Source organism: Lissotriton helveticus, chromosome 2_1 (assembly GCF_964261635.1).
Source record: "Lissotriton helveticus chromosome 2_1, aLisHel1.1, whole genome shotgun sequence".
NCBI classification, from domain to species: Eukaryota; Metazoa; Chordata; class Amphibia; order Caudata; family Salamandridae; genus Lissotriton; species Lissotriton helveticus.
This window is the reverse complement of record NC_136059.1, coordinates 1759462515-1759482766: the sequence shown is the minus strand read 5'-3', so window position 1 is coordinate 1759482766 and position 20252 is coordinate 1759462515. Positions and strand designations below refer to the sequence as shown.

The following is a 20252-nucleotide window of genomic DNA, read 5'->3' as shown; positions in this document are numbered from 1 at the left end:
ACTGCCACCGCCGCGAGCCCTCATCCTTACCTTCACAGAATCCTTCCTTTGTAAAGTTCTACGGCCATTCTCCTCTCTCCTTCAGCCTCTGCCCACGTCACACGTTACTCACGTGAATCACGCATCACGCATTTCGGCGCAACGTGCCTCCATCTTTAAATCAGGCACTTAGTTAGTGGCGCTTTGCTGGGGGCATTCACTGCATTTGTTATCGATGATGCGCACATCTGCATTTTTCATTGCGCACTCGATTTGCTTAAGTTGATACATTTATTAATTAATGCGCACATCATTATCTTACTGAACACAAAGCAACTTAGTCTCATTTGGAAAAAATTTCGATCATTTCATGGATTTCAGCTCAACCTACTAAGTCAAGTTTGATGTTTGCTTTCATCTTCACTTCGAATAGATGCACATGCTTCATAGATTCATCGTTTATTCTTCGGTGATGTGCACACCATAACTATTGTGTATATATTGGGATTTCAACTAAGCTTTTGTGCACTATTCATTAAGGAACATTATTTTATGTAATTCTCATTTATTATTCATATGTGAGGTGTTTTGTTACTACTATTAATTTACTGTGTGTAATTTTGTTTCAACATGACTCAAAATATTGCCACTCCCCCACATTTCTTGCCAGAACCAGGTATTCCTAAAACTAAATGGAAACAATTGTTCAAAGGTTTTGCTAGTTATATTATAGCGTTAGATGGTACAAAATTTGATCCTGAGAGGAAATTAGCACTTCTTTACAATAGTTTGGGTGCTGAGGGTCAACGTATTTTTGATCATTTACCTTCAGCCACTCAAACAAATGAAACTGATTGGGACATTTATAAAGAAGCTGTATCTAGACGTGCCAATTACTTCATAGATGAAACTAGTGTTGTTTTTGAAAGACACAAATTTTACACTAGACGTCAATACGAATTTGAAACTATTGATACATTTCTGACTGAATTAAGAGTTTTAATTGCTACTTGTGAGTTTGATTGTAATATAGACTCTTATCTTAGAGATCAATTAATTGTCAATTGCTATAACAAAGTTCATGAAAGACTCCTTTGTTGCAGAGATCCTTCTTTAAAAGAGACTCTTGAGTTAGGAAGAGGTATTGAAAGATTAGCTGTTTCTCAAAAAGAATTAAATAAAAATAAAACTGACAATGTTTGCGAAGCAATTAATGCTTTGAGCACTAAACCCAAAACTAATTTCAACAAAATAGACAATTTTAAGGATTTAAAAAAGTAAAACGCTTGTTTTAGATGTGGTTCTCCTTCACATTTGTCCAATGCAAAAAATTGTCCTGCCCTTGGTAAATTGTGTCTTAATTGTAAAAACATGGTCATTTTACACGCATGTGCAGTAGGAACTCTATCAAAATAAATTCCATTGAAAACTTGGAGGACGCCTTTGAAAGCACAGTTAAAAATTCAAAGACAATTGTACACTCAATTGATTCAGATTTAGATGATGGTGGTCCATTATGCGATGTTACCATTGGCAATGTGAATATTCAGGTGACTGTTGATTCTGGTTCTCCAGTCACTTTTATAACTGACACGTTGTTTGACAAATATTGGACATCTGTTCAACTTTTTCCTCCTGATATCCATACCATTTCTTTTGGAGGTCATAACATTGACATGTTAGGATTCTTTTAGGACAATATTAAATTCAAAGACAGATCTATATCCACTAAAATATATGTAGCTAAGAAAGGATACAACTTGCTTGGGTGGAAGGATCAAGGGAAATTCGGAATGGTTTTGAGACCTGGTACTTCATGTCCCATCTCATTAGTAGATATACCAGTTACCAATCCCTCTTTGTAACAACTGTTTCTAAAACATAATTCTTTGTTTGATAACAAATTAGGGTTGGTACACAATTTTGAACATAAAATCATATTAAAAAAAGACGCTGTTCCAATCATTCATAAAGTAAGAAATGTACCACTTTGCATTAGGGATCAACTCAAACAACATTTGGAGAAACTTTGTTTAGATAAAGTTATAGAACCTATTGATTCATCTGAATGGATCGCTTCAATTGTCGCGAAGAAAAAGGGTTCTAATGATATAAGGTTATGCATTGATTTAAGATCCCTAAATAAAAATATTCTCATTGACTGCTTTCCTTTACCCAAAATTCAAGATATGCTAGCCCAATTAGGAGATGCCAAGTTTTTCTCATGTTTTGATTTAAAGTCCGCTTATCATCAGGTGGAACTCACTGAAAATTCTCGCTCATTAACCTCATTCAATACCCCATTTGGTGCTTACAGGTTTTTAAGAATGCCTTTTGGGCTTGCATCAGCTGCTTCTGTCTTTCAGAAATTAATGTTTAAATTATTTGGCAATTGTTCAAATGTTCTTGCGTATCAAGATGACATCCTGATATACTCGAAGAACTCTGATGAACATATCACAAAATTATCTGAAGTTTTAGAAATTCAGGAGGCAAATGGTTTCACGGTCAGAAAGGAAAAATGCAAGTTTATGGTGATTAATATTGATTATCTTGGTCATCATATTTCTGAAGCTGGCATTTCTCCTAAACAAGACCTTGTTAAAGCTGTCGTTGACAGTCCATTTCCCTCAAATAAAGACAAATTAAGGTCCTTTCTTGGGATATGTGAGTATTACTCAAGATTCATTGATTGTTTCGCTCTTCAAACCGAACCTTTGAGAAAATTGCTCAGGAAAGGTGAATAATTTGTTTGGGAAGAGTCTGAAAACAAAGTTTTCTACAATTTAAAAAAACTGATTGTGAGTGCACCTGCTTTACATTCATTCAGAGATGACATTCCGTCCATTGTTACAGTTGATGCTAGTGGTGTTGGATTGTGTGCGGTACTTACACAATTAGCAGATGGTATTGAGCACACAATCGGTTTTGCATCCAGATCACTTTCTTTAACTGAACAAAGATATAGCACCATTGAAAGAGAGGCATTAGCTTGTCTGTGGGCCACCAAACATTTTGAAACCTTTCTATGGGGCAGAAAAGTTATCTTAGTAACAGATCACAAACCTCTAGTATTTTTATTATCAAAGAAAGATCATGATAAAGTGAGTCCAAGATTAATTAGACTACTTTCAAGAATGTTTGAGTTTAACTTCAGTATTAAACTTATTCCTGGTGGCAAAAACACACGTGCAGATTTTCTGTCTAGATGTCCATTAATCATTGAAGACAATTCTACTTTTCATAATGATGACACTTAATGTGTCGTTGGTTTAGTTGATGGATTGGTCGTTTCTGAAGGTTCTATCAATTCTTCAGAGTGGTTGGACTGTGTTGAACAAGACAGTGTTCAAAAGTTAATTAAATCACAAATCATTAATGGTTGGCCTGATGAAAGAAATCTAGATGTGGGTTTACGCCAATTTTACAAAGTTAAGTATGAACTCACTGTTGAAAATAATTTTGTAATGAGAGGAAGTTCATTAATTTCTCCAAGTAAACTTAAATTGCGTTGACTGAATCTGGCTCATCAAGGACATCTTGGCATGACTGGTACCAAGAAGAGATTAAGATTGTATTATTGGTGGCCAGGGATGGATGTTGATGTAGAAGATTTTGTTGAGCGTTGCAAAAGCTGTTCTGATACTGATAAATCTTTGAAACTTCGTAACACTCCTCTTCATCCAGTTGATTTTCCGGAAAAACCTTGGGAGAAATTAGGCATTGATTTACAGTTTGAAGCCTAATATGAGATTTGCCTTAGTTATTGTGGACTATTTCTCAAAATGGGTGGAGTGTAAATTTATTTCTGAACCATCCACTGATTCTGTAATTGATTTGTTGAATGATTTGTTTTATACAGAAGGTTTTCCCAAGTTTATTGTTTCAGAAAATGGTGTCCATTTCATATCTCATGCCATGCGTTCATTTTTAACCAATTTTGACATTAAACACATGACAGTGGCGTTGTACAGCCCACAAGGAAATGGAATGGCGGAGAGAGTGAATAAAATGTTAAGACACCATTCAATTAGCTTCCACTCAGGGTTATTCTATTCAAAAAACGGTTCAAGAGAGGTTATGGAGTTATCGTAACACTCCACACTCCACAACTGGTGTTACACCTTTTGTTCTACTTAAAAAACGTTTTGGATCATCTAAACTTAGCCCCAATTGGGTATTAGATCAAACAAAATGTGATAAAAAATTACCTGACATACAACAGATTCGTGACAATGTTGAAAAAATTCGAAGTAAAATGAAACAATGTATGATATCAAAATGAAAACAAAAGATATTCAGTTTAATATTGGTGATATGGTAAACGTTAAGACCTTTCAAGGGTAAAAGTCATATGTCAAAATTTTATTCGATGACAAGAATTGTAAAAGTTTCCAAACAATCTGTTTTACTTGAAAATGGTAAGTGGTGGAGTAAAAGCAATGTTGTTTTAGTAAAGAAAACGTTACAAGACCATATTCAACCAGATTGTCAAGACTCTAATTTGTTTTCATCAACTAACTCTACTTTGTTCTGGTGGTGGTGATGCTCAGGAGAATTCTACATCTTCAGTTACTACATCTTCAGTTCCAATGGAAGACAACATTTGTTCAAATGACAATATTGTTTCCAATGATGTATCACGTTTTTCTAGGATGAATGAACGTGTAACTCCTGCTCCTTATTATCTTAAAGACTATATTCAATGAAGGGATTTTTTTTAATTTTTGAATTTTTTTATTTACCTTCCTGTGTGAAAAGGGGAAGATGTGTTATATTCTATGGTTTGTTTATAGAAGGTTTGTCCTTTCATTTGCTACTCTTTGATACTTAGAATGTGTAGAATGTTTGGGTGGAAATTCTGTAAGGGAATGCGAAGTCTGGCAGTTGTTGCCGAGCTCCTGATCGAGGCTGGTGTGGAAATGATGCTGTGAAGAACACTTCAAATAAAAGAAGATTTCTTCATAATCTGACTGCTGATTATCTAAGAACCCAATTTAACACATAGGCACACAGAAGCGTGAGCATTCTGTACCGGTCTGTCATGGTCATACTAAATAGTGATCTGGAAGAGAGGCAAAAGGTAGGCCTCTTTCTTAAGGAACCTGCACATGTTGAGAACAGGATCTCCTTAGGCAAAATAAAACGTCCCAACCACAAAGAGGGATACTTAGTGGACATTGTCTGGATCATCCACTAAGTGTCCCCATTGTGGTCAGGACCCTCCATTTCGCCTAAAAAGCACTATCCTGCCTCTCTTGAGGTGGAATCATTGACTGCCACTCATCAGGGGACACCGGTTAACACTAAAAGGCCATCCTTTGCTAGAGAGGAGACCCCCAGACAGGAGCACCAACTGATTTTTTTCTTAGTCCTGATGAAGTGCTGCCCAACCATGGGGGCTTTCAAGGTACAAAACATGTTGACGACACCGAACTAGAGACCACTTCAGACTAGAAGCTATCTTGGTACCTGAAGACCATATGATATCGCCCTTGTTTTTACTTTGTCCTGATTACCTACATTTTTTTATAAGGAAAGGTTATGAGAGCCTATTTTAGCCACCACGCACTCACCAAACCCATTTATTCCCTCATTGCATTCATCTATACGGCATCGCCGGATCAAAAGATCTGCGATAAAGAAGCGCCCAGGCCCGTCAGGCATTGCAACACTGTCCAGATGAGGAGCGCCCAATGATGAAGCATGACACCCTACAGGTGTGTGAGGGCACTAAGATCTGACTTTCAAGATCTCCCAGAGACACGTATCTTAGCCATCTGATACAACTGTTTGTATCCACTTGGCTGAGGAGGAACTACCCTAATTCTGAGAACGAACCCCTCCCTCCAGCCTCAGGGATGTCAGCAATACTCTTCAACTGTCTCGGAAGGGTAATATTACCTCCATCCTGTGCATGGGACCAGGCCAAGAGCTTTCAGAACAGACCCCACTTGCATGTGCTCACGATATCAGCGCAGGGATCTGGGTATACCTATAGCAGTGTACCTTTAATTAAGTCAGCCAGTAGGCCAACACACTTCTGATGCAGCTAGAAAATGTCTGGTCACAGTAGGATCACAGCAGAACACAGTACGCTTGCAACACTCCACTAGACATGAGCCTGTGACAATCAGGGTCTTGTATATCAATCAATCAGGGTCTTGTATAGCATGGCTACTTTCCCATGAGGGTCTCAAGGCGCTGGGGGGAGGAGGGCTACTGGTCGCACTGGGTAGAGGATCATTCGAAGAGCCAGGTCTTGAGGTACTTCCTGAATTGGGATAATCACACAAATTGCCTGAGGTGATGGGGCAGTTCCAGGTCTTGGCAGCAAGGTGGGAGAACGGCCTTCCTCCGGTTCTGGTCTTATGGGGGCGGAGGCAAGGGAGAGTAGGAGGATCAGAGTTGTCTGCCGGGTATGTGGAATGCAAGGCGGTGGTTCAGATATGCTGGTCCATCGTCGTTTAGTGCTTTGTAGGCATGATTGAGGAGCTTGAAGATGATTCTTTTGTTGACTGGGAGCCAGTGAAGTTGTCAGAGGTGTTCCGTGATGTGGCTGCGGCGAGGAATGTTGAGGACCAGTCTGACTGTGGCGTTTTGAACGTTGTGTAGTTTCTTGAGCTGTTTAGGAGGGACACCGGCATAGAGTGCGTTCCCTTAGTAGAGTCTTTAGGGAATGAGTGCGTGGGTAACTGTCTATTCGCAGTAGTCCTCTGTCACTATAGAGTGCACTTGGTGTGTTCCTACAGGATCTGACCCTCATCAAGAAACAATCCTAGAGCATCACACACATGCTAGATAAGCATGACACTACAGCCAATATCCCCCATAAAACAGTATACCAGATACTTGCAGTATACTATTTAGGAAACACTCCTGTACCACCAGGTATCAATAAAAGCTTCTGTTTGCTCAGATCACTTTTTCCCAACTTTCAGGAACCCGGGAGAGTGGGGTTTTTTTTTGGGGGGGGGGGCATGTTAGTTTATTTACGAGTTATTTTTTCTTCCAAGTGGTAGTCGATTTTTCCAATTTTGTTTCTTTCTTCCTACTTGTAGTTTGTGGGGGAAATAGGTATGAAACCAATGGGTGAGCCTTAAAAGCTCTCTATTTATAAAAGGTAGACACAAATCAAAATCCAGCAAGTGGTCATTTGTGAAACTAATTATTGAAATCAAAAATAACAAGCATTTGCAATGCAATAGGTCTCGCATTTATGCATGTTTAAGCATTGGCATTGTAAACGACATGCCTATTATTTTTGTTTTTTAAAACATAAATAAGTCATTGTCATTTACAATGCCAAAAGCTTAAACTCGCGTAAATGCGAGACCTATTGCATTGCAAATACTTTAAGTTGAAAACTGAGCACAGCACCACTTCAAGGACACGGCGCTCAGTTTCTTTTTTAGCTTTAACACCAAGCGCGGTGTCTTTGAAGCGGGCGCCGGGCTCAGTGTTAAAGTAAAAAATAATAAAAGAAACCGAGCGTGGTGTCCTTGAACTCGCGCTGTGCTTTAAAGTTAAAAAAGAAATCGATTGTGGTGTCCCTGAAGCGGGTACAGAGCTCATTATGAAAGTAAAAAAAAAATTGAGTGCAGTGTCCCAGAAATGGACACCACACTCAACATAAAAGTTAAATATAAACAAATAAATAAACTGACCGCAGTGTCCCTAAAGCGGGCGCTCATTATAACTCATTATATGACAGAGTTCATTATGTGGGCCATCAGTTAGCTGCTCTGACCCCGTCTTCACTACAGACACAGTAGTGTTTCTACGATTGTCTGTTGTGCGAGGAGCGAGTTTCTTAACATAAAACCAATGCACTGCCATCCTTCATTTCCAGAGCAAAGTTATAATTAAGATAAAAATATGAGCGCCTGACCTCTCCTGCAGGCTTTTATTTGCTCACATTCTAATCCTGTGGCAAATGTATGAATTGGCTTCTGGGGGTCCAACAGACGCCTTGATATTCGAAAGTGACCAAAATGTCCTTACCTATAACTTGCACATACTTAGATGCCCCCTCAGAGCATTTTGGTGTACACATAATCGCTAAATATTTGAGTAACCTGCCCTCAAGTGTGTTGATGCCATGACTGTAATCTGAAAAAAAAGTGCTGAGAAGTGTGAAGGTGTCTCTTCGAAACACTAGGTCATGGAATGTCACCGACATTGTCCACAGCCGAATCAGTTACTACGAAACTCAAAACGCTTGACGCTGCTTGGCTGTGTTTTTAATCTGTACCTGAACAATTTTTCATGTTATACATCAGCAATATCCACTATCGAAGATTCCAGAAGCACTTCTGCCTCAGCACTGCTGTTTAAAAGGTGTTTTCGTTCGAGCAGTGGGGTACCATCATTCATCAAAAATGGAAATCAGTTGAGTTGTGAGCTTGCCGACCTCGCTCATAAAGTTCATTTTGGGGCAAGTTTCTGCCTGCGTTCTATGCCTCCATGGCTTAGGTACTCTGAAAGGGATTCACGTTCTTCAATCCTTAACAAAAACACATCAAGTCATTCAGAAAAAAAAACAGAAGTGCTGGGCCCATCTGTTCGAGGTACGTGTTCATTCATCTTTACTGTGGCCATCAGTCTAAAGCGGGAAGGTTGAAGCTCTCCAGAGAATGTCCCTGGGATTTTCTTTAGCTGAGTCGGTTACCTGAAATAAAACATGAAGAAAAAAACAAGCATCACGCAGCACCCCACTATCCTAGTGCTGATGGCTGCTCACCAGGATTGCTTCAAAAGTAAGGAAAAGAAAATGTGCATTTTTTCTTTCTTTACTTTTGTAAATAATCCCGGCACTCGTGCTTTAGCTTCAGATGTTTCAAGCTAAAGCACTGGTACAGCAATTGAAACCAAAGTAAACGAATAGGGGAGAAAATGGCGGCCAGACGTTTTTTTCTTTTTATTTATTTACTTTTGTTGCGCGGGTGCCCCATTGTAACAAAAGTAAATAAACAGGGAAGAAAAATACAGCATGTAATCAGTTGTCCCATTTCAAATTTGCTTTCCTTTGACGGAGAAGCGGTGGTTTAGGGGTTAAAGCTGCCGACTTGATACCTGGGGGCCAGTGTTCGAGCCTCGGCATGGCTCAACATTTGTTAAGTATATGCAAATTCCGATTTGTAATAATAAATAAACACAGCACAGGATCTCGCCAATAAACATTGTTAACATGCACCTCCCAATAAACAAATCTTAAAGATATGACAAATTTATGTATGTTTCAGCCGCGAACGTTTCAATTCTGTCTATAATGACCTTTCCTCAAGCTTGCGTCCCTGGAAAAACGGAAACGCTTCAAGTGTAAAAGTAAAAACAAGCTGAGTCCTTGGAGCCGACGGGGGAGGGAAGCCCCAGTTCTATCGCGAGCGCATCTTAAATAAATAAACAAAGCGGTGTGAGAACAGATGGCACACTGCAGTTAATTAAAACATGTGCGAGTTGCTTAGAAAACTGGGCTTAGGCCCGCTGCTATGGAACTACACGGAAGTAACTGGAGGATCAACAGCCAACAGAAAGCACGAACACAACACAATGCCTCCGGTAAACCAATCACAAGCGGAAAAACAAATTAGACTAAGTTTCAGCCAACATACAGATCACTTTAGGTCTCGCTGAGACCGCTCATGCGCTGCCAAACACGAGACCTAAAAATAGGTGACGTGCTTATCATTTTGTTGGCATATTTACAAAAGTAGTATAATGGGACGTCCTTCAGACCTTTACAGTCACTGGGAAATTATAGAGGTTGTTGAAAAACATGCAAATATCACAGCCCTAGATACTAACTTTAAAGATGAGTACTATTCTGAATTTGAGGTTACCCATTCTATCCTATGATTCTTGAAGCATTTTGCAAAAAGTGTTGTTTCTTGCACACTGGCTTACATTTCAAAATTGAAAATTAAGAGAAATTAATTTTGTAATAACAAGTGTTCAGCTGCTCTGTTTTCCCACATTTCTCTTGATAAAAATGGTACTAGAAATGCAACTTGGAGACCTCAAAGTTTCCCCTTGAGAATTGGCTCATTCTGGCGCTGTGGGCGGCTGTCATTTTATCTCTGCTTCGACCGCCACCATGAAAAACCTTCCAAATCCATATGTTTTAGAAGTGTTGTAATCCTATTGTACAGATATTTTTGAGATGTTATTACTTATGAAACACTTTCAAACGTTATTTTCTGCCCTATATACATGTATTACAGCAAAATCATGAAACTTTTAATCGTAGTAACCAACCTCTGTGAATTAGTTCTGAATTCTAATCATGTGTAAATCATACTTATGCTCCGTAGTGTGCTGCACAAACCGTATCAAGTGAATGGTGGCAACGCACTTGAATTTAAAGTTGTTAAAATGTAAAAGCTTGCAGCTGATTTGTGAGGTCGTACAAAGGAATTTTTAGTATCCACGTATCTGAATGAAACACATAATGATAGATTGCTTACCTTAGAATTACCCCCAGGCGTCAGACTGGATTAGTCAGCAGTACCCCTGCACGTCTATAGGCGTCGTCATACGGCTCCACGTGCGTCGTTGGCGCCGGGATGACGTCGCTGGAGCTACTTAGACACACCCACGCCCGTTGACGTCAGTTCATTCGTTTTCTGCGCCAGCAAACAGATCCGGGAAGAGCAAGTACCCCGGTCAATTTTTGACTGAGCTTTTTCGGGGCCTTTTACCTAATTTTTCGAATCGATCGACTCTTGGCGTCGTAGGGATGCCTGGTTTCAAGAACTGTGGGGACTATCACCGCATGATGTCGGTGACGGACCCCCACCGCGTGTGTCTCTTCTGCCTGGGGCGCGACCACGACTCCAAGTCATGCCCCGACTGCCAGGCCATGGCCATGGCGCCAAAAACGTTCCGGGAGCGGTCCCGAAAGTTGCTGGGAAGTCCAGAAGTCGGCTCTGCGCTGCTCGAGGTCCTGGTCCCGTGGGAGGTCGAGGGACCGGTCTTGGAGCAGTCACCATCATTCTTCTGGATCTAAGTCTTCGCACTCTGGGTTACGTAAGTCGAAGCATTCCAAAAAGAAGTTGAAGAAGCATCGTCGCTCTTCGACTTCCCGTTGCACGATGGGTGCTGAGGGTGCAGTTGGTGCCAGCCCCGCAGCTCCGGCGGAGCCTGCGACGTCGCCGCCAGTCTACCCCCCCTTTCAGGGTGCGGCTTCAACGCCTGCTCAGGTGCAAGAGTTTCATGCTGCCATGGCCCAACTTTTTGTGCAGTCTGGCCCACTGTGGGCCCCGGGGGCCCGACTGGGGGTCCTTTTCTTCCCTCACCAGCGGCTCCGGCGTTGCCGGTGGCTCTGGCCCCGATGCCGCAAGACCCCCTGGGATCAGGAATCGGACCCTGGTCGACGCCGGTTGACCTAATAACACCTCCACCGGCGGTGATCTCCCCGGCAACACCACTGATGTCTCCCGCTTCTCGGGTCGACATCGTTCCCCGGTTCAGTCCGGACACGGTGCTGGATCACGCTGATGGGCCCATTTTTCCTATATGTCCCTCCTCCTTATTTTCAGCCTGTTCCACAGACTTTGGAGGAAGGGGAGGACTGGGAGGGGTCGGAGGACCCTCTAGCACAGGACTGTGCTTATGACCTGGACTGGGCAGAGGATTTGGGGGAAGCAAGTGGTCTTGATACCTCTCCTGACATTGGCAGCTGTCTCCTCCTACCGTGGCTACGGAGGCGGGAGACCGTTACGCATTGGTGTTGCGTAGGGCAGCTGAGGCTCTCCACCTCGAACTCCCTACGGTGGCCGTCAGGACTAACCTCCTGACAGAAGTGACCCGGCCAGCGGCAACTTCTTCGGAGCCCTTGCTGCCCTTTAATGAAGCACTGTCTGGCGTTTTGGGCACCTGGTCCAAGCCCAACACAGGGGCTCCTGTGGACAGGAACGTGGCCCGACGCCAACGCATGGCTCCGGGCGACCCCCTCTTTCTCTCCCAACACCCCACCACTGAGAGCTTGGTTGTCCAAGCCTCTGCTTCCCACAGCGCGTTCCCTTCCACACCTCCAGATAGGGAATCCAAGAAGCTGGAGCAGCTTGGCAAGAAGCTGGTTTCTTCTGCCAGCTTAGGGCTGCGGTCGGTGAACACAGCATGCCTCTTGGAACGTTATTCCCACTCTGTGGGACACGGTTGCGCAGGTCCTTGCCCAGGCTATTGCGGCCGGGAGAGATGCAGCAAAGTTCACCATAAGTTGTGGGCTGGACATCGCTGACTCACTGGGCAGATCGGTTTCCATGACGGTGGCGCTTAGGCTCCACGCCTGGTTGAGGACAAATGGCTTCTGTGGGGATGTCCTAAACACCCTGATGGACATGCCCTTTGATGGCATTCGCCTTTTTGGCAATAAAGCAGACAGTGCGTTGGAGCACTTTATGGACTCCCGGGCTACGACCAAGTCCTTGGGCCTGTCGACCACTCGGCCTCCTCCGCCTCCTGCTTTTCACTCCTTTCGTGGCCATGGAAAGGGTGCCCCACCGCGTTCCCAGGCCACAGCAGCAGCAACAACTTCTGTGTGGCCACGGATGTGGGAACCGTTGAGGCGGTTCATGGGGACCAGCTGGCGGTCAGTCCACCTCCACTCCCGCAGCATCCACTGCAAAGCCTTCCTAGTCCGACCTTTCAGACCCATCAGACGACAGTGGGTGGACAAATATGCCATCATCTCCCACACTAACGCAACACCACTTCGGACTAGTAGGTGCTGCTAATTGTCCAAAGGGGCTACTCCCTCCCTTTCCAGACAACCCCTCCAGCCATGCCACCTCAGTACCACCGCATGTCGAGGATCACTTGGCACTTCTCCAGCAGGAAGTTGCAGCCCTCTTGGCCAAGGGGGCCATCAAGTGCGTTCCGACGCCAGAAGTAGGTTGTGGTTGTTATTCCCACTCCTTTCTGGTTCCAAAGAAGAACAAGGGCCTGCGTCCTATCATAGACCGTAACGTCAATCGCTTCCTCCGGAAGGAGAAGTTCAAGATGCGCACACCTGCTCAGGTCTTGTCTGCCCTAGACCCACAAGACTGGATGGTAGCGTTGGACTTGCAGGACGCCTATTTTCAAATCCCTGTCCTGCCGGCCCACCAGCACTACCTGTGGTTCATGGTAGGCCACGAGCATTTTCTCCTGTGGCTCCCCGTTGGCCTTACCAGCGCCCTTCTGGTGTTCACGAAGGTGATGACGGTGGTCGCAGCTCATCTGCGCAGATCAGGGGTTTCAGTCTTTCCCTATCTCGACGACTGGTTGTAGAAGGCGGGCTCGCCCCAGGCAGTCGTCTCCCACCTCCAGACTATGGCTGACCTCCTGCACTCGCTTGGGTTTTCCATCAACGTGCCGAAGTCACACCTGATTCCCTCGCAGAAGCTCCTCTTCATTGGAGCAGTTCTGGACTCGGCGCAGTTTTGGATTTATCCTCCTGAACAGCGAGTCCGGAATATTCAGGCTATGATTCTGATCTTTCAGACTCTATCCCGGGTTTTGGTCAGGATGACCCTTCGGCTACTGGGCCTGATGACCTCCTGCATCCTGCTACTGGATCATGCCAGATGACATATGCGGGCTAGGCAGTGGGACCTGAAGTTCCAGTGGGCACAATTTAGGGGCAACCTGTCCGATTACGTCCAGATCTCGGAGGGCACTGCACGAAAATTGCAGTGGTGGCTCACGAAACGCGATTTGGGTCAAAGACAGATCCCTCTCCCTTCTCCAACCGGAACACACAGTTGTGACGGACACGTCCCTTCTGGGATGGGGTGACCACTTGGGAGAGGCAGAGATCAGAGGACGCTGGTCTCCGGCGGAGTTCCAGCTCCATATCAACCTTCAGGAGCTTCGGGCGATCCAACTTGCACTGAAGGCATTCCTTCCCTCTGTCATGGGGAGAGTAGTGTAGGTGTTCACAGACAACACCACCGCCATGTGGTACTGCAACAAACAGGGCGGAGTGGGGCCGTGGACCCTATTTCAGGAGGCTCTGGGCTTGGCTGGAACATCCGGGCATGTCACTGGTGGTTCAACACCTGGCAGGATCTCTGAACGCCAGGGCGGGCGAACTCAGCCGTCTGTGCATGATGGATCACGAATGGCGTCTGCACTCGGACGTGGCGCAAGGTCTCGTTCTGCATACGGTGGACCTCCTGCACTCGCTCGGGTTGTCCATCAACGTGCCAGAAGTCACACCTGATTCCCTCGCAGAAGCTCCTCTTCATAGGAGCAGTTCTGTACTCGGCGCCGTTTTGGATTTATCCTCCTGAACAATGAGTCCGGGATATTCAGGCTATGATTACGATCTTTCAGCCTCTATCCCGGGTTTCGGTCAGGATGACCCTTCGGCTACTGGGCCTGATGACCTCCTGCATCATGCTAGTGGATCATGCCAGATGGCATATGTGGGCTAAGCAGTGGGACCTGAAGTTCCAGTGGGTACAATGTCGGGGCAACCTGTCCGATCATGTCCAGATCTCGGAGGGCACTGCACGACAATTGCAGTGGTGGCTCACAAATCGCGATTGGGTCAATGGCAGATCCCTCTCCCTTCCCCAACCGGAACACACAGTTGGGCTCTGTGCCTCTGGACTTGGCTGGAACATCATGGTATGTCCCTGGTGGTTCAACACCTGGCAGGATCTCTGAACGCCAGGGCGGACGAACTCCGCCATCGGTGCATGATGGATCACGAATGGCATCTGCACTCTGACGTGGCGCAAGGTCTCTTTCAGCAGTGGGGTGAGCCTTGGTTAGATCCATTCACCACCAAGAGAACGTGCAATGTCATCAGTTCTGCGTGTTGGAATTTCCAAGGCGGCGCTCGCTAGGCGATGCTTTTCGTTGCGGGTGGAGTTGTGGTCTACTATACGCCTTTCTGCCTATACCACTTCTGCCCAGAGCGCTGAAGAAGATCAAGCGCGACCGGGCCCAAGTTATTCTTGTTGCTCTGGACTGGGCTCGAATATGGTATCCCGAGCTACTCAATATGACTATCGATTCCCCCTCTCCGCCGGACTCTTCAGGAGAACCCTCCACCCAAACCTGTCCAGCCTCCACCTCCTTGCATGGAGATTGGGCGGCGGCAGTTGATGTCTTTCGACCTGACCCCCAAAGTCTGTAATATTATCTTGGCAGCCAGGCGTCCCTAACTAAAACTGTAGACGCCTGCAGGTGGAATAAATTTGTGACATGGTGCACAGCAAAGGCTGTGGATCGCCTTCCTGCCCCTCTTTCAGAGGTCCTTCTTTTTCTTCTACCTTTGGCCCAGCAGGGCTCTGCTCTGGGCACTATCCAGGGCTATCTCTCGGCCATCTCGGCCTTTTTGCGGCTTCCAGATCATCCTTTCCTTTTCAAGTTCCCTATTCTAAATAGATTCTTGAAAGGCCTCACGCACATATTCCCTCCTATCCTTTTCGTGATGCCTCAGTGGGACTTGAATCTAGTTCTGACTTATCTGATGTGTGCTCCCTTTGTGCCACTTCACAATTCTCCTCTTCGTCTTCTCACTCTAAAGACTGCTTTCCTGGTTGCCATCACCTCTGTCAGAAGAGTGAGTGAGCGCCAGGCTCTTTCTTGTAAACCTCCTTTTCTCTCTGTCCATCCGGACAAAGTTGTTCTAAGGACTCGTCCTTCTTTACTGCCAATGGTCATCACTGCCTTTCACTTCGGGCAGACCATCACTTTGCCCACCTTCTTCCCGCCTCCACATCCGTCAAAAGAGGAGGAGAGGCTCAACCGTCAGGACCCAAAACGTGTGCTCTCATACTACCTGAATTGCACACCACAGTTCCGGGTGGATGACCAGCTCTTTGTTGGCTACTTGGGCGCCAAGAAAGGTTGGGCTGTACACAAGCAGACCATCTCTCGGGTCGTTCTGTGCATAAAGGCTTGTTACTCCTTGGCTAAAAAAGAGCCTCGGGTGGGGCTGCGTGCCCATTCTACCAGGGCGTGGCGATGGCCACAACTGCTTTGGGACTGGGAGTTCCCTTGCATTACATCTGTCAGGCAGCTACATGGGCCTTGCTGCACACGTTTACAAAGCATTACTGCCTGCACAGCCAAGTCCAGAGAGACCACTTCTTTGGCCGTTCTGTTCTCCAGGATTTTCTGGTGTGATCTTGGTTTGCAGACACACCACCAGGGTTGGTATTGCTGGGGTATCTATTCTAAGGTAAGGAATGTATCACTACATATTTCTTTCAGATGCAAAAAAGTTACTTACCTTCGGTAACAATATATCTGTAAGAAACATTAGTAGTGATAGGTTCCTTACCGCCCCACCCATCCTCCCCGTTCTACGAACAGATTTCTAGGGCTAAGGTCATCCCTTTCAGGGCCCTAGTTTCCTGACCGCAGCAGTCAGTTTCTTGTATGGCTCTGCGTTCCTGGCGTGGAAAGTAGTGTACAGAACTGATGTCCGTGCCTGGGCTCGTCTAAGTAGCTCCAGCGACATCACGCCGGCGCCAACGATGCACGCGGAGCCGCACGACGACCCCTACCACCGCGAAGCGGTACTGCTGACGAAAACTTTTTGGATCCAGTCTGACTCCTGGGGGTAATTCTAAGGTAAGGAATCTTATCACTACTGTTTTCTACAGATATATCGTTACTGAAGGTAAGTAACTTGTGCTTCAGTGTTGGATGGATTCTTTAAAATAAGGGGTATGCGCATTGTTTTACTTGCATTTGATACTGCTAATTAAATTACCTGGTGGTTTTGTATTTGTTAATATAAAGGCCCATGAAATAAAGAAATGTTGAATCTCAAGCCAATAGCTCGTCCCTTTTAACAGATGACCATCCAAGTAGACATATGCAAATATTTTGTTTCAGTCTGTACAAAAAACGTATTCCATTTAAAATATTTTATTCGTATTGCAACGTGGTTGTGAGGAGTAATGTGGCGACATACAGTGAATAATTTGTAGTAATTTCTACTTTTGTATAATCTGCAGTTGGGGGTCATGATAGTCGTGAAGACGCGTCCGCTTGCATGGAATTGCTGATTTGGAAAATGAAAGAGGACACAAAAGGAAAACGATGCTGACTGTCAGATGGATAAATACAAATGTGTGGTTGTAAAATTAAACTGTGCACTTAATTGAAAAAAAAAGTCAGGGGTAGATTTTTGATAATGTTAATGTTACAATTGTAAATGAATACTGGAACTTTTTGTACATATTATAGTTTCACTTTAATATATTTTTGTGTTAACATTTGTGAAGTGAGTTAACTATTTGTGTTCGTTCTTTAAGGTTTTGCACGTTATACTTAGTCAAAATTATGTTTTTTAAATTGTTTTGGGCAGAAAAATACACTGTTGCAGACTCCAAAATGTATCCGTTTCTTAAATTGTTTTAGATATTTTCTTTGTATTGTTTATAGTGTTTCAACAGTCTGAATCCCAGTATTTAGTTAGCTGAAATCAATATTTCAGTGTTCCTCAGCAACGTAATATTTCTTAACTATTTGCCATAGGTCTGTTTTTCTTCATTGAATTTAAAGAGAAGATTGTGGTTTGCATTAAGATGTCTGTAGTTGGATTTCATGCAAATGTTTGCCCTACTCTTCTGGTTGAACCTTTGCTTTTTTCCTCAGTGGAGTACTTCTTATTGTGTACTTTAAGTCCATGCACATTAGGTTGTTTCCATCTTTTGTTAGCTGAATTTATATGCTTTATTTTCAACTTTGCCACATAACTTGACAAGAAGTTATTTTCCTAATTGTCATTTTGTAGTTGGTGTCTTTCATAAGCAATGTTGTGTTTTCCAGCAGGCTTGAATTGCTTCTCTCCCCTTATCAAAACAAGGTTTTAAGATCACCATGTGTTTGGGTGTCACCTCAGCAGTGAGCTTCGTGAGGTGCCATCACCTAAGCAAGAGTGGGTGAAGATGGGGGAAATATGTAAAGTCTGAAACATATTTTTCTTTTGTCATCAAAGAACAGCGTGTTTAATCAAAATAATAGATCCATAAATTCCAAATTGATGTGTTCTTCATGTTGACGTAAACAAGAGCTTCATTACAGAAAATAAGGATTTTATTTTGATGCTTATGTAGATCATTTAGCCCAAGTTTCCTAAAGTCTAACATGTTTGAGTGTACTATTTCGAAAGGGCAGTTGATTTGACATAATTCTGGTCCTTTTCCTGATAGCTGCTTTTAGTTTAAATATTGAAAGCTTGAAAAAGTATGTGTTTGAGGTCCAGTTTCTTTTGTTTGAACACAGGTACAGAACTATACTTGTGTAGCACTCTTCAGTTATTTAAGAAGAGCAGTGAACTAATTACTGGATTTTCAGAGATTGCATTTGAAGTTGAATTTGTGTGGTTAAAGCTTCAGCAGCTGATACGTTAACAAGTGTTTGAAGCAGTCTGCTGCTTTCATTACGAATAATGACTTCAAATGTAATACAAATGTGTATGCCCTTATTATGGCTCTTTTTATGCGACCAGCGTATCTTTGCTTTGGGTCTTCCTATTATGATCCTTATCAGACATTTACATAGCACGTTGCATTTGTGTTAGCCTTAAGCTAGATCTGGCAATAGTCCATTTATAAATATGTTTGATGTGAACTGTTGGGTACATATTTTTTTATCTTCCATTGGGAAGAAATACTCGCTACATTGAGTAGCACATTTCATATGCGTAGAGCTTTCTACATATTATGATGCATAGGGACACACTTAAGTTCACTTATCTATAATTCTAGAAATGTCATCATATATTTTTTTTAAAGCTTTTTTTACAGATCAAAGTATTTGCCATGCATTGAGAATACTGACCCAATGCAGTCATGCACAACCTGCAAATTGTGGTCTGAATTATATCTGGTTTATTGACATTCATTTGACATATAAGAATGTCTACTGCTGCAACCAAGTGTTTTCAATTTGTGTGTTGCTGAAGAATCTAAACATAACATGATCACTGGGCACAGCTGCTTCTATGAAGATACGTCCGTAAATAATGATAAAAGCAGCAACAAGAAGTACATGGTCTCCAGTTTTACCCTTTGCTGCATTTGTAATTCCTTTACCGATACCAGATGCTCACAAATGAGGGTTGACATAGCCTTTCATGCTTTCAGTTTTAACCAAAATAGGTACCTTGAGCAAAAATAATGTATCAAGCCTCTGATGTTCTGGCCCTTCGTGCTTTTAGGCTGAATCACTCTCCAGACAGCAAGAATCACTAGTTCTCAATGGGACCAAACACATTTAAAACCTACCTGAGCACCAAAGTTGAAAAGGTTAGTGTTGCACTTGAGCTAAAGCAGGAAGCTATTGGCAGATTAAGGTCTATAATGTGTTTCTCATAATGATTACATCCAAAGGATATTCTCATCTCTTCTTAGTCCATCAGAAGGACTTCAGGCCTTTGACAGACTAACTTGCATCAGCAGTTCATCTCATCTTTTCCCTCATGGTTAAAAACTAGGCACTCTTTAACCTGCACACAAAGTAGAGAAAGAAGGGGGTAACGCACAATCATCTTTGAGTCATTAGAGGAATTGTATCCTCTCTAAATGAGCAGAAATTGCCAGTGTTCACTTTCTGGCTTGGACTTATTTGCCCTGAAAGTTAATAGACAAGCCTTTGATAATTGCTGCATTGTTTTTCACTGGCACTGAACCCAGTGATTTGTAATTGGTTGCTTTCATGCCATTTCTCAAGCAGTCAACCTTGGGTCAATTTAAACTACACAAACTGGTGTTTGAAAATGCTGTATTTGATCTCAACTGCCTGTGAATATGGTGAGAGCACTACTTTCCATCTTTTTTTAATGCATCTGTGCTACTACACATATCGACTAGTCAAATGTCAATCAATATCTGACCTGTTCAAAAGGAACAGTCCATCCTGAAGCTGAAGTCCCTGCGTGAATGTCGGATGAAGTTTGTCTGCACGGATGTCCCGTTGGGAGTCCTTGCATTGCTGTTCTCCATCTCGAGCTGGGGCTTCTGTTTGGGACAGGTCACGGAGTCGTTCCCTAGGTCGTCACTCACCTGACGCAGGTAGGCACAGGAAGAAGTCACAAAGGTAGTCGACCTCCCATAAATGTGACACCGAGGCCCTCTGCTCCCGGTCTGCACCGGACACGGGCCCCTGGGAGTCAACCCCCCATCTACCTACCGTTTCCTGGTGTTGGGGCGTCTAGATCCCAGATGATTACAGGCCATCTTTTGGTCACCTCCTCTCCCTGGTGTGCCTTTGGGTCCCATCGAGGGGGTAGGGGCTCAGATCGGGAATTCGCCTGCGGG

General features: G+C 43.8%; 1 protein-coding gene across 1 annotated transcript in view; it reads left to right on the top strand.

The window, feature by feature from the left end:
• The window catches only part of LOC144818885 (RNA exonuclease 1 homolog), a 1142074-nt gene extending 1122391 nt beyond the window's left edge, over positions 1-19683 (top strand). The window contains exon 16 of the mRNA XM_078676714.1: positions 16944-19683. Coding sequence (XP_078532840.1) covers positions 16944-17035 — 92 coding nt within the window. The 3' untranslated portion in view covers positions 17036-19683. The remainder of the gene's footprint in view (positions 1-16943) is intronic.
• Positions 19684-20252: the final 569 nt, after the last annotated feature.